This window comes from Mytilus californianus, unplaced genomic scaffold, assembly GCF_021869535.1.
Source record: "Mytilus californianus isolate M0D057914Y unplaced genomic scaffold, xbMytCali1.0.p SCAF_11, whole genome shotgun sequence".
Classification (NCBI taxonomy): Eukaryota; Metazoa; Mollusca; class Bivalvia; order Mytilida; family Mytilidae; genus Mytilus; species Mytilus californianus.
In genome coordinates this window covers 70,930,879-70,945,055 of record NW_026262593.1, presented here as the reverse complement: position 1 = coordinate 70,945,055, position 14,177 = coordinate 70,930,879, and the positions used below count along the sequence as shown (strand labels likewise).

At 31.1% G+C, this 14,177-nt stretch overlaps 1 protein-coding gene across 1 annotated transcript; it reads left to right on the top strand.

Annotated features, from left to right (window-relative positions):
* Positions 1 to 1,863: 1,863 nt before the first annotated feature.
* Positions 1,864 to 12,185, top strand: LOC127720628 (sialin-like). Its single transcript, XM_052227315.1, has 10 exons — positions 1,864 to 2,065; positions 2,748 to 2,981; positions 5,697 to 5,784; positions 6,858 to 6,953; positions 7,457 to 7,587; positions 8,322 to 8,471; positions 9,164 to 9,296; positions 10,494 to 10,644; positions 10,913 to 11,003; positions 11,884 to 12,185. The coding sequence occupies exons 3-10, from the start codon at positions 5,715 to 5,717 to the stop codon at positions 11,899 to 11,901; spliced, it is 840 nt and encodes a 279-aa protein (XP_052083275.1). The 5' UTR covers positions 1,864 to 2,065; positions 2,748 to 2,981; positions 5,697 to 5,714; the 3' UTR covers positions 11,902 to 12,185.
* The last annotated feature ends 1,992 nt before the right edge of the window (positions 12,186 to 14,177 follow it).

Sequence of the window (14,177 nt, the reverse complement as noted above, 5' to 3'; positions counted from 1 at the left end):
AACGCCCCGATGTCCTAATAAGGTTACGTCAATATGATGAGAAAAAAAGTTTGAAATAAGCCAATTAGACAGCAACCCAACAAAACAAAAAAATAAAAGACATCGAGAGATCAAAATACCGTATTCAAGTTAACTTTAGCTTGGATTTTTCCATGTTTAAGGTCCCCTTAGGTCATCTAGATCTTCACGCGTTTAAATATTATTCATCCTTAAATTTTAAATGATTGAGTGAGAACGTTCCTATCATTATGAAGGTACATTTCGAAAAGCGCATCGGATGGACGATAATAATAAATACTTATTGTGTTATTTTCATTTTAACAGATACAGACGGAAGCGCTAAACAGACATTAGTGGTATTTGGCGAAACCTTTCGAAATTTTTGCCCTCAATGCTCTTCAAATTCGTACTGTATTAGGCATCTGAACCTTTTTTTATTCGAGCGTCGCTGTTGAGTATAATAAAGATGAAACGCGGGTATAGCGTACAAAGTTATGAGCCTGGTATCTTTGACGATTTTTTAAGGGTCTTATAAGGCACCATAAGTAAATTAATGTTTTAATATGTACATCTAATATATGTTACATTTATTTGCAATTTATTCATCATCAGAAATCCACAAGTTGCACTAGCTCATCATTATAAGTAAGTTGTTTTTGCTTGAAGAGACTTGGTGTATAGGATTTAACTTGAGGGCGTTCACATGCCTCAGTTTTTATAACTCTTTATACTACAGTCTCTACGTTTTGATGCATTGTATCTCCTTAGCATATTACATGTAGTATATCGAATAAATTGTTATTTTAATGACAATCGTTATCTTTTATAAGATATATTCAGAGTATCAAACGTCACTGTAGTGTTATCTATTCTATGCACTGAACTTATCTCAAGATAGAATTAGAAAAAAAAAAACATATCTATTTAGTTATTGACAACCTACATTCGACGTATTTATATTCTTACTTTTACATATACATTTCTGTCACCGGTAGAAAGAATATCCGGTCGAGCGATCATTAATGTCAATTCTACGTAAAATTGATAGTTATGTTGTTTTATATGTTTTACGCATCTTATATTATATTAAAATAAATTGTAAACTCGATAAGCTAAATACAAAAATAAAATGACTCAAATATCTAGGATTTGAGTGATATTTTTATAAAAAGAAATATTAAATTGTGATGGAATTGATTAAAGAAAATGATAAACATGAGACGTGTATGCTACAGAAAGAAAAAAACACAAGGTAACGTTTCATAGCATATATTCTGTATTGTAAAACTAATGAAAACGTAATAAAATTGGGAATGTATTTTATTTTTTCTCAATTCTTATTGGTCGAGAGCAAGTTTACAAATGCAAATCAGACGATATAATAAATTGACAAATATTCAATAGAAAATTCAATTTTGAGAATTCCATCGAATTAATCAAATCAAACAAATGTGTTTTTTTAAAAGAAATAGACCAGTACACACAGTGCCGTCACTATTCACTTGCCAGATGCTCTTTTCACATTTTGCAGGATTTAGCACCATAAGTTTTCTTCGAAATTGATGGTTTACATAAATGTGTTTTATTTTTGAGCCCAGAACTGGTTTTGTTTTATTTATTCTTTAATAGGTCTCCCCCCCCCTTTTGAAACAAAAGAAAAGAACATCCCGTCATTGTTAACAAAGATATGCTGTATAGTTATCTCTATACTTTTGTTTCAGCAGAGATTGTTCTGTTTGATTGATCCATACTTTTTAAAAATTCTAACTTGCGCGAGGAGATATTTTCGTGATCACGATTAAACTGCGAAAAAGAAAAAAATAACTCGTGATTAGATTTTAATTTTTTTTTAATTACAGATATTCCATGTTGTTGTTCTCAGCGCTGGATACTGGCATACACTTCATTCTTTGGAGTTGTGTTAGTGTATGCTGTAAGAGTTAATTTGAGTGTTGCTATAGTATGTATGGTTAAGAATGTTAATTCAACAACAGATATTAACGGGACATCGATAGATACAAATACGTGCGCAGGTCATGCAGAAAGCCAGACAGTATTTAATAAGGTATAAAAAAAATACAAATTTATCTGACAAATTTATGTTTGAAATACTAATATCATGCATAATTTTGTGACAACAATAATTGTTTTTAGAAAAATACGTCATGACAAAGTGACTGACACTTTTCCATTAAGTATCTACCGGAATACAACTTATAAACATTTGTACAGTATCTGTTCGACAGAAATAAAACGTTGTTTGGTTTGCCTTAGTACTAGTACATTCATTTACAATATCAACAAAGTTGGATTTCAATTATATCATACTGTTTTGTTTGCGTTGTTTCACATTTTCCTTTATAGCTGGCTATACAGTATGGGTTTCGCTCATTGTTGAAGGTTGTGCTGTGCTGTCCTTCAGGTGCTTAAATCTACACCATTTGGACTTTGGTGGATAGTTCTTACTCATTGGCAATTATACCACATCATCTTATTTTGATTTTAGTTATACATTTCACAATGTGTAAAATTACTGTAGCCGAGGTTCAAACAGTTCATTTCCAATGGTCACTAGCCTGTCAGCAATAAGGTTGAAGAAACCCGCTGTTTTTCGGGGTACTCCTACTTCAACCAACAATAAAACTGACCGTCATTATAAAGCGAAGTGTGTTGAAAGTGGCGAGACGCAGCCGTTGCCATAACTAGTCACTTCTTCCTTCGTTAACTTCAGTAAATTTATATTGCAGCATGCTGAGTTTGACTGGGACAAAACTACAAGATCTTCACTTCTGGCATCATTTTTCTATGGATATATCTGTACACAAGTTCTTGGAGGCTGGGTTGCAGACAGATATGGTGGGAGACGTGTATTTGGAGTTGCTATGGCAGTTTCATCTGTCTGTACCTTTTTGACGCCAGTTTGTGCTAGGACATAAGTAATTTTAGTGTATGTCTTACGTGTAATCATTGGATTATCGACAGTAAGTAAAATAAATAAAAGTTTACAATTAAAAGACCTTTGAATGTAAATCACTTTTAGATTTTGTTGACATATAGGGGTAAATTCAGTAAATAAATATACGTCATCAGGAACCGCCCATTTGGGGGAGAGCTTTCTGTACAAAACTGAAGTCCTGTGCTCTTCTGATTGGTAGATAATGTTTGTAATAAATATTTTTTGATAGATGGATCAAAACTAGAGTTAAAAAAAATTAAAAAATGAATGCTGAATGTACTAAATTTTTTTACTACAGGGTTGAAAAGTAATGGGGGTCAGTAAAGGAAATAAGTGCGAATCTACAGTGTTTGTAAACAAGGCCATGTGAATGCCCAAAAATGCCGCATGACCCTATGTTTTTATTGTTGCAAAATATAGGGCTACATTTGTACTTTCATGAATGATATATGAAAGCTCCCAATTTCTAAAGGTAAATCAGGTATAAATTTAATTCAAGACATAGATTAGCATTAAAGTCAATGGGAGATTTTTTACTGAATTTACCCCTATAGGAAAATATGCACTCTGTCACTGTACTTGTTCAAGGCCACACAATAATCACAAAACTCATTTCCTGTAAATATTAATGCAATGGAAGCCTCTTGGAACTAGTTAAAGTTGTTTTATACAAATTTCTATGTTTAACCGCGGCTATCCAGGATGCTCTGAGTGTACTGTGGGAGGAAGCATGGGGATATATGGTAAAAAATCAGTTTTGTGTCCAGATTGAAAGAAACAATAGAAATTACACTTGAAAGTTATGATATTATTAAAAGGCATAAATATTCTCACCATTTTAAATCACATTTTGCACATATTTCTCCTAATAATGTGTAAAATCATATGGAAAATCAGAATTACCTCCCTTTGACATAGTGTATTTTTTTAAGCTGTGTTCCCATTGTTAAGTTGTAGATCATGTTGTAAATAAGCACTTTTCAAGTATTTTAACACTCGAATAATCTGACCGTATGAAGATATTCATTCATTTTTACATAATTCATTGCGTTTCTTTAAGTAAAAAAAAATACTAGACAACTTTTCATGATTATATACCCTTCATCTATAAAACTAGTTTTGAAATGTTTGTAATTGGATTGCTATGTTAAATAATTGCTTTTTAATATTCTAAATTGTTACTTTTATGTTCCAAATACAAAGTTTGGTCATACCCAGTCTTATTTTTTTCATATTTTCATATTTGGCACTTTTTTCTACTTCAGTTTTGTCAGTCTAGTTTTGGCGAAGAAACCATCCTGATGTTGGGGTAACAGGAATTTCTGCAGAGTGGTTGTCAATGACATTTTGTGAAATTTACAAGTAATTAAAACACAGATTTAGTAAAATGAAACATAATTGTTGTTTTTTATGGTATGAAACTGCTTAAAAAACCTTTGAAAAGTCTTTTTGTGGTCTTTTTCAGGGTATTTAATTAAAATCTTCCATATAAGGCAAAATTTAACTAAAAGTACATCAAGACTTTAGTTCCTAGATGTACTTGCAAAACTGATCAAAGCAAACACAGAAAACAATTCATATTTATTAAGCATAGTATTTTACACCATTCTTTTAAAAACAGTCAATGTGCAACTTTATATACCAAATATACATTGGCTGCAGTATGGGCTGTAGTATAAATTTTCCTTCCGCTTTACAAGTTCAGCCTTTATGAATGTTGTATTGAAACTGGAACTTGAAAATTGGATACACTACATGATTAATACAACAAAAAAAGGAAAAGAAGTTAAAAAGTCCCTTATAGGGGTAAATTCAGTAAATAAATATACGTCATCAGGGACCGCCCATTTGGGGGAGAGCTTTCTGTACAAAACTGAAGTCCTGTGCTCTTCTGATTGGAAGATAAAGTTTGTAATAAATATTTTTTGATAGATGGATCAAAACTAGAGTTAAAAAAAATTAAAAAATGAATGCTGAATGTACTAAATTTTTTTACTACAGGGTTGAAAAGTAATGGGGGTCAGTAAAGGAGTTAAGTGCGAATCTACAGTGTTTGTAAACAAGGCCATGTGAATGCCCAAAAATGCCGCATGACCCTATGTTTTTATTGTTGCAAAATATAGGGCTACATTTGTACTTTCATGAATGATATATGAAAGCTCCCAATTTCTAAAGGTAAATCAGGTATAAATTTAATTCAAGACATAGATTAGCATTAAAGTCAATGGGAGATTTTTTACTGAATTTACCCCTATAATGAATACATTTCACAGATGGCATACTAATAAAATAAAAACCAAGGTTTTGAGTATAATATCACGAATATGTCATGAAATAAAAATGTGTGTAAATTCTGTTACTCAAATATAATGTTTACATTATTCCGTAATGTTTCCCAAAATAGTAATAACAATACCAAGTTCACTGCACTAGATGAGTATTTCGACAAATAATAAATCTTCAGTGATGCCCGAAGCCAAAATGTTTGAAGGTCTAAAACCTTATAAACAGGTGCATTGCTCACGGTACATTCTTATAACATCCATGCTTGGAATAGTTAATATTCAATCTATTTATGAAAAATAATAAATCTACCGACTATAAACAGTTTATCTTAATTCAATCAAAATCTAACAAATTTCAAAATGATCATTTCTAAAACATTTACAAACTTGCGTATTTTATGTTGTATCTTCTGAATGTTTATCACTTAAACGTGCTAAAAACTTGATTATTTAAGGGTACAGTGTTTCCAGCAATGCAGTCAATCTGGGGACGATGGGCACCCTCATTAGAAAGAAGTAAACTAATGACGTTATCTTCTGTAGGTATGTTCTATAGAAATTTAAATTTGACATGTTTTAACATAGCCGATACTATTACAGATTCTATGCAATAATGTTTAATGTATTCACAGTATCGTTTAAACAATAAAAGATTTTACAAATCCTATTTCACCGGACAAACATGTACATTAGTCTTCATTATTATTGCCAAAACCATAACAAAAAGGAAAATCAAAGAAGATGAACGTTTGATTTTTCAAATTTTTATGAACTTCTCCTTTTTGAATTTGTCTTGGAATTCTGTAAATTTGGTTTTACTTTTTGACTTATTAAAGGATATTGATAATATTATTTCAAAACTAAATATGCATCCTTTACCAAGTGTTAAATGAAAATATTCAAGAATTTGAAGACACAATATAAACAAGATAAGTCCACTTTATATCAAGACAAAATATTATGTCTTTGCTAAAATTGCCTTGTAGAAATTTGTCATAAATCTGGGCAAATGCTATGAAGTAAAAGAATTTACACGATTCCAATTAAAAAAAATATATAATAATTCAATAGATATAAAACAAACAAACATATATGTGGGCTTGCCCCTGCCAAAAAGTACATGATAGATAGTTTCGGAGTAGACATTAGTTAAAAGGTAAGAAGTAGGCAAGATAAAAGGGGCCATCATTTTCTATTTCTGGAGAAAAACAATATCGAAAGTTTTTATATTGAGCATTACAAATCAATTAATCGGTTTGATCTCAGGTGCTCCGGAACATTAATCCAAGTCATGATTTAAGGAATATATAATGTGCAAATTTGTGTTAAGCAGATTTGGCCTACCCTTACGGACCTCTCAGGATCAGATATATTTTCTTAAGTTCGTGTTGCTCATTTGTAGTTTGTATGTAGTGTTTGGAATACCATCGTTCGTCCTTTCGGCGTTTTACGGCTCCTACTGTTGCACTCCTTAATTCTTCGAATTATGATTTCCGATTGTCCCTTCGGTCTTTTTATATATCCATTGTGTATTGTTCAATTTTAGATTTGACATTTAAGAGTACATGTATAAGATATATAATAATTTCATGTTCCTCTTTTATATACTATTTCAGGGACTATGTTTGGTATAGTTGTAACATTTGCATCATCCGGGTATTTGTGTGAATATGGCTTTGATAATGGATGGGGCTCTGTTTTTTATATCACAGGTACATTTGTACACACAATGGCTAATGAAGTAATGAGGTTTTTTCCTGTAGTTAGAAATCAGATCCAGGAAATTGATAAAACATTTGAAAAAAAAAAAAAAAAATAACACACATGTGTTAGGGATAGCAGAATACTTATAGTGAAAAAGTGCTTCATTCATTTTATTAATGTCTTACCAATTTTTCTGGTCTGTCATTTTAAAACTGTTAAAACCAATTTGCATTATTGATATTTTTCACATGACACCTTTACCAATGCTGGAAGTTAGACTGACACATTTGAGGAAATGCTAGTAATTGGTTTGACACAAATAAACTGTTACAGTAGTTCCTTTAGAAAGATTCAAAGCAGTTGGGGTTTTTTTTCCAGTAATTTCAAAGTTTTAACAAGTCTCAAGTTGAAATACTATTTGCATTTGCAAGAAGATTTGTTTTTGAATTGCTTCGAAATGAAGAATTTATGACAATTAAAAGTACTTCCTGAAACTTAATCTATATTTTAGGTGGGTTGTCGTGTATTTGGGTGGTAGTCTGGTTCATCCTTACACGTGATACCCCTTCGGAACATCCTCGGATATCTGATCAGGAAAGAGATTACATAATCAATTCTATTGAATTTGACACAACAAAAAGGGTTTGTATTATATCAAGGAGAAAACAAAAACATGTTTAAGTATCATGTGCTTAAAAAGTTTTTGTAGTACTTTGTTTTGTTTTCACAAATACCCTTAACTTGAAATCCAAGAATATTGTGTTACAACAAAAACGATGAATCAAAAGTTTTTGAAAACAAGCATTTTTATGTGTATTTCAAACAACATATTTCAACATTTCATTAAAAAGTACTATTTTGACTTCACATGCCCGGAAATAAATGAATCCACTGCGTCTATTAAGAGAATTGCATTCGAAACTTCGAATGCTGATTTTAATTTGAAATAATATTAATTTTGTAATCAAATGCTGAAGTTAGTCTTCAGCAAAATAGATTCAGGAATTTTTATGAACACGTGACGTGCACCCTCCATTCTCGTGAACGTATCACATTTGAAATAGAAAATGACCATGAAAGTTCTGTAAAAGAGTGGCAGACATTAGCAAGTGATCATACCAAGATCAAAAGACATAGAAATACAGACAAAAGCATTTCACAAAAAAAAAAAAAAAATAAAAAAAAACCAAAAAAAAAACCCGTTGAATAGACGAGCAAGTATATGAAAACACTACTTAAAAAAAACTAGAAACTGATCCATAACAACACCATAACAACCGGTAGTGATCTAATGTGCAGTTGTGTTAGGTATGCGTAAATAAATCGTGTGATATGTCTTATTCGAGGATGTCATACGCAATGTGTTTATTTCACAGACCTCTAAAGTGCCATGGATTGAATTTGCAAAATCACCAGCATTACTAGCTTGTATCGCAGCTCACATGTGTAACAACTGGACAAATTATACATTACTAACCAGCCTTCCAGATTTTATGAAGTCTGTTATGAAATTTAATATTAAAAGTGTAAGTTTGTTCGTTTAAATTTGGATTTTATCTTCAATTTAAGATATAGGTGTAGGATATTTGCTAATCAAGGAATTTAAGACCAATATATCGGAGACTACATTCAATGTGATAGATACTATATTCATAGTACAAAGAAACCATGCTTTACTAATCATTTAAGTTACATCACAAACTGTGACACGGTATTTTTTTTACTTTTTTCAGAATTTTGATTATTTGTATACTTTAATTTGTATACTTTCTGTTTTGTAATGAAATTATATGCGACTGTCATACAAGTGAGACGTAAAGCTAGCTATAAAACCAGATTTAATCCAACATTTTCTACATAGGGAAATTCTTATACCAAGCCAGGAATATGACAGTTGTTTTCCATTCGTTAGATGTATTTGAGCTTTTGATTTTGCCATTTTATAAGGGACTTTCCGTTTTGAATATTTCACTTGGAGTTCAGAATATTTGTTATTTTACTTTTTACCACTGAAACTTCGATTCAAATATATATTTAAAGCATGTTTTGAATTAGAATAGTGAACATAACTTTAAATTTGAAAAGTGAAAATAACTTCCCAGACTCTGACCTTGCAAGCCCCTAATTGGTAGTCAATGTCGACAAACCCCTCCTTCGTCGACTTTGCTGAAATTAATTTTCTCTTCTCTATGATTCGATTTTTAAAAAATTTTGATAGAATGGTCTCCTGACAGCTTTACCGTATTTATGCCAAGCTGTGTCAGGACTAGCTGCTGGACAAATGACTGATCTTGTACGAAGTAAAACGATTTTATCGACAACAGCAACGAGACGATTAACTGGTGCCATTGGTACATTTAAGTTTATTGCTTTAAGGGTGTACACCTCTGAGGAGCCAAAAATTTATGAATTGAACTTTTTTTTTAACCTGATTTTTGGGTTTATATGACTGTAAAAAAATAATTGGTGAAGACAAAATCATATGGTGGTGCACTTCTTTTTTTGCTACAGCCATTTGAAAGTACCCAATTTTGATGATTTTCCCATTTTTCATCAATTTTTACCCATTTTTGGGCTATTATCATGACAAAAATCACAGTTTCACAAATAAACTTTTTTTCATACTTTCAATAAAGATGGAGTGAACCAATCTGAATAAATTTAACTTAAAAAAACTATGGGTAGGTGTTAATATAAGAAAGTTTTATAAAATTTTGTTGCTTTTTCGTGTCAAATTTACCATATTGTCAATTTTGTAAATTTGGGATTTTTCTCTTTTTTTTTTAGAACAAAAATCATATTATTTCAACTTCTTTGTTAAAAATGATAGAAAAATGCATATCTAAGAAATTTGAAAAGAAAAAATTATATGGGATGTACAGGTTCTGGTAAAATCATTTCTTGTACCCCTCACCCATTTTCTCAACATTTTGGCTAATGAGACTGATTTGATTGGTTATAAAATTTGAAAATTTTATTACTCAAAAACTACTTATTGTAAATTTTCACAGAGTTAAGTTTGATTATAATGTTTTTCAAATTCATTGATATTTTCCACTTGTATCACATGTTTTGGAAATAATTCCAGAACGAGATTTCAACGAGACTGAAATGTCAGAAGAATACATCGTTAATACCCCAAAACTCTTATACAAATGTAATAGATTATTAACTCAATAGATCAAATGCCAGAGAACGGTTGATGGAATTTAGCGTAGAAGGTGATGTTGAATGCAGAATCGTACTTCTCTTCTAAACAACCCCATTTTAATTTGAATTTAATTTGTATTCACTGTAACTAGTATCAATTGTGTCATCTATAGAACACTTTGAAATGATTTAATTTTGCCTATTTGATCATCATGTCCTCGATTGATAAGGCGTTAGAAACAGAATTTGAAGATATCTACTCATCCAAATCTGCAGATTAATTCAACTGTCTACACACAAGAATAAGAAGAGATTAGAAAGAAATCATTTCACATAATTTATATAATATTTGTTTCCGTTTTGATTTACTGAATTTGTATACCCTTCCCATGTTTTAGCATTCACAGGAGCAGCAGTATTCCTTGTAGCAACTGGTTTTATGTCATGTGATCACCGTGATCTGGCTGTTGCTTTTTTATCGTTAGCTGTCATGTTTACTGGTTTGAATAGAGCAGCGTTCATATTTAACCACAATGACTTTGCCCCAAAGTACGTATGTTTTGCTTAATTTTGAACATCTTTTAGCTTTAGATTCTGATAGCACATTCTCACGGATAACTGTGTAAAATTATTGTTTATTTGCATAAATGGCATGAATTTATTTCTAATGACAACGAATCTGAGGTACGCTGAAGTTTATTTGCGGTTTAACTTTTGCTCTGGTTTCAAGTTTTAGACTAGCCTTTTATATAATAAACACATGGGTTTTAAAGTACAATGTTGTCCGATTAGTATAAGTTACGAACTTTTGTTTTAGGTACGCTGGTGTACTTTTTGGAATAACTAACACATTTGGAACGATACCTGGTATGATTGCTCCGATTGTGGCAGGTGCGCTTACACCAAATGTAAGTTGACTCCCAATATTTCAATAATTCAGTTCACTTAGTATACATATATATATACAAGTCTAAATTGAAAACAACGTTCAAACCTATGATTGCGTTGGATATAAAACCGCAATTTTTATACGTGTGCATGCAAAACAAATTTCTTGGTAGAGTGGTCTAAATACAGCACAAACAACATTTTCCAAAAGACCAAAAAAGTGAAAAAGTATATTTTAACAAAACGCATTTGACTAGCAGGTCGAAGTTTATAATGTATTTTTTTCTTAATTTTTATTTTATCATGGTATATACAGGACACAAATAAAAGCACACTATTTGCAATAATTTGATGTAAATCTGTCATTTTGTAACTACCTGTTTAAGTATCAATTATATACTCTGCGTAACTTGTTATGAAATTCTATTTTTATCAAAACAATATCGTAATAAAATTGCTCTTCGTCATCTCATTGTCATAGTTAAATCGTTTTTAGCCGAATGATATGCTAAGTGTTGGTTAAGCTTCAAATGTAATTAGTCAGTCATGATTCGAAAAATATGATTTGTTTGAGGCAACATGCCTTCAATCGAAACGTCTTCAATCGAAATGTTTATAGCAATGACTTTCAACTTTTGTAAAACCATGAGGAGCGACGGTTTAATCAAACAGATTATATGTGTATTTAACCAATGCTATACGTTTTAATATAACCTTTATATGAAATTTGATAGTTGATGTTTCAGTACCGTCGTATTTTGTATGTTAATTATGAGATAGTCCTATATTCGTCATTCATATACCTATGATGAAGCAATGCTTAATATTTCAGTTGATATTAATATTTCTATGACGTTAAATTCGAGATTCAAACACAGGTCTTATGTATTTATTTTGCAGGATACCTCAGAAGAATGACGAAATGTATTTTACGTATGTGCAGCATTCTGTATACTTGGGACGTTGGTGTTTGGAGGTTTAGCTCGTGGCGAAGTACAGGAATGGGCCAAAGACAAACGTGAAGATTTATGGATAGAAACAAAATCAAAAAGGTACCAATGCAACTCTAAACATGATAATTGAACACGGAGTTGTTCACGGACCTGCCGTATTTGGAAAGAATATCTTATGATGTTCTAATTGTCATGTCTTCAAATGTAATAAAATATCTGGACAATATACTGTGATAGATCAATGAAAGAATGAAGAATGAAGTATTTTTTTTTCTCTCTAAACATATGCTATCTGCAACTATCTTAATTATACTTATCCACCACCTCGCAAAAGCACAATTTGTATAACGTCAATGAATTAAGAAAGGAGTCATTCCTGAGTAAAATAGAGAAGTTCTGTAAGATGTCGTAATCGAAAGTGTCATCTTTTCCATTAAATAAACGATTATCAAGTTGTCAGTGACTTATTATGTCATTTTTGTATGTGACATTGAGGCTAATTTGTAAAATTTCGTACCTTTGAAGTTTTGAAAGATTTTGTCAAAATATGGTCATAGGGTTAAAATGAATATAAATGTATACGTGACACGCAAATGTTTCATGATTGAGTTTTTAAAAGCGTACAATGTATTCTACTAATTACGCTCCTCGGCTCTTCGAGGATGTAACTATAGCATTCATTTCCCGATGTACAACGAGGCATCTCATTTAAAAGAGGTCAAAATCCTTGACCTATGGGTATGACGTAGCTATACCTAGCTATAAATACTGCGGCTATTACCTGTGCCAATCATATTATTTTTCGAGCAGCGAGGTGTCTAACGCGTTATAATCTGTGACGACGTCCAGAATTTTAAGATTTTGTAAAACTGAGAACGTTGTTCCAGTAAAAAATGTTTTATAAATAAGCATTAGTTATCTTGAGAACTTTATATCAAAGTTCGTTAAATACAACGTATTTTATCGTTGTTCTATTTTCTAAACCTTGTTCTGAAAATACACGTGTACTGTGGTGTGTAACACACAGGTGCTTATCACGTAATCAATGGTGGACCGAACGTGTTCTCTTTTTAATAATTTTGACATTTTTTGTCTAAATAAATTGATACATTATCGTAGTTATTTTAACACGAATGAATCTCTATACGGAAGTATATGAGTAGAATATCTTTCTTGATTTTCAAGGTAAGTGTAAAATGTACGAAGGTGTACTCGTATATTCTTGCTATAATGTACCCACGTAGTGACGTACAATTTATAGAAAATATAGCAAATATATTTGAGATTTTATTATCACAAAATGTTGTGATTAAAATACATTTCTTATTCCAATATAAGAAACTGTAATGTAGTGCATTGGAATATGCTAGACTACTTGTCGATATACACCTGTATGTGTGTTACTATAAATAGACAAAGTTAGTGATAATACGGAAGGCATTATGTGCCACTTCCAATCTAAGGTATCTGAAAACCTTTGCTAAAGATATGTTATATCAAATAATGATCAAATAGCTAATTTTTAAAAGCTTATTTGTCTAAAGAAATTAATGAGCCTAGAGACTTTTATAAGTCCTTGGTGTGTCATAAATGTGACAACAGTTTCGAATGAACTTACAATATTGTTGAAACTATCAAGAATATGTGTATCTGTAATATACAAAGCCATGTAAGGCTTCAAAATAAGCTCTTAGTGAGAAATAAAACTGTGTTACAGTTGAAACATTTACAGAAATAATATTATGTGATTATCTGAATATTGAGAGGCCAGTGGAATATCACGGCAAACTTGACCAGAAATAGGTCGAAGGGGGAACATTAGCAAGTTCCTTGTAGAGCATTTAACATGCCACTAACAAACAATTGGTTAAGTAGAAACATACTGTAGAAAGTAATAGTAAAACAATTATTATTGTTTGAAGAAATCTGCAACAATGCAGTTTTAAAATGCAAACTTTTGTTGCATAATTCCGTACATGAAGTTAATCTCATGTCTTTACTATGATGAAGATAAACAAACAATATCCTGCAAGATTTTATATCTTTATCTTGGCAAAAAATAAAGCAGAGGAGCATTGCTCATTGTTAACTTTAGTTCTTTGCTTTTGAAAAAGAAAAAGTACAATATGATAATAGTGTTGTAAATTGTGAGAAGTATGTTGCCAACATATCAAAAAAATACTAGTTGATATCAAATATTAAAAAAGAAAGATCAAAGGATCTTCTAAAAAAAAAAAAAAA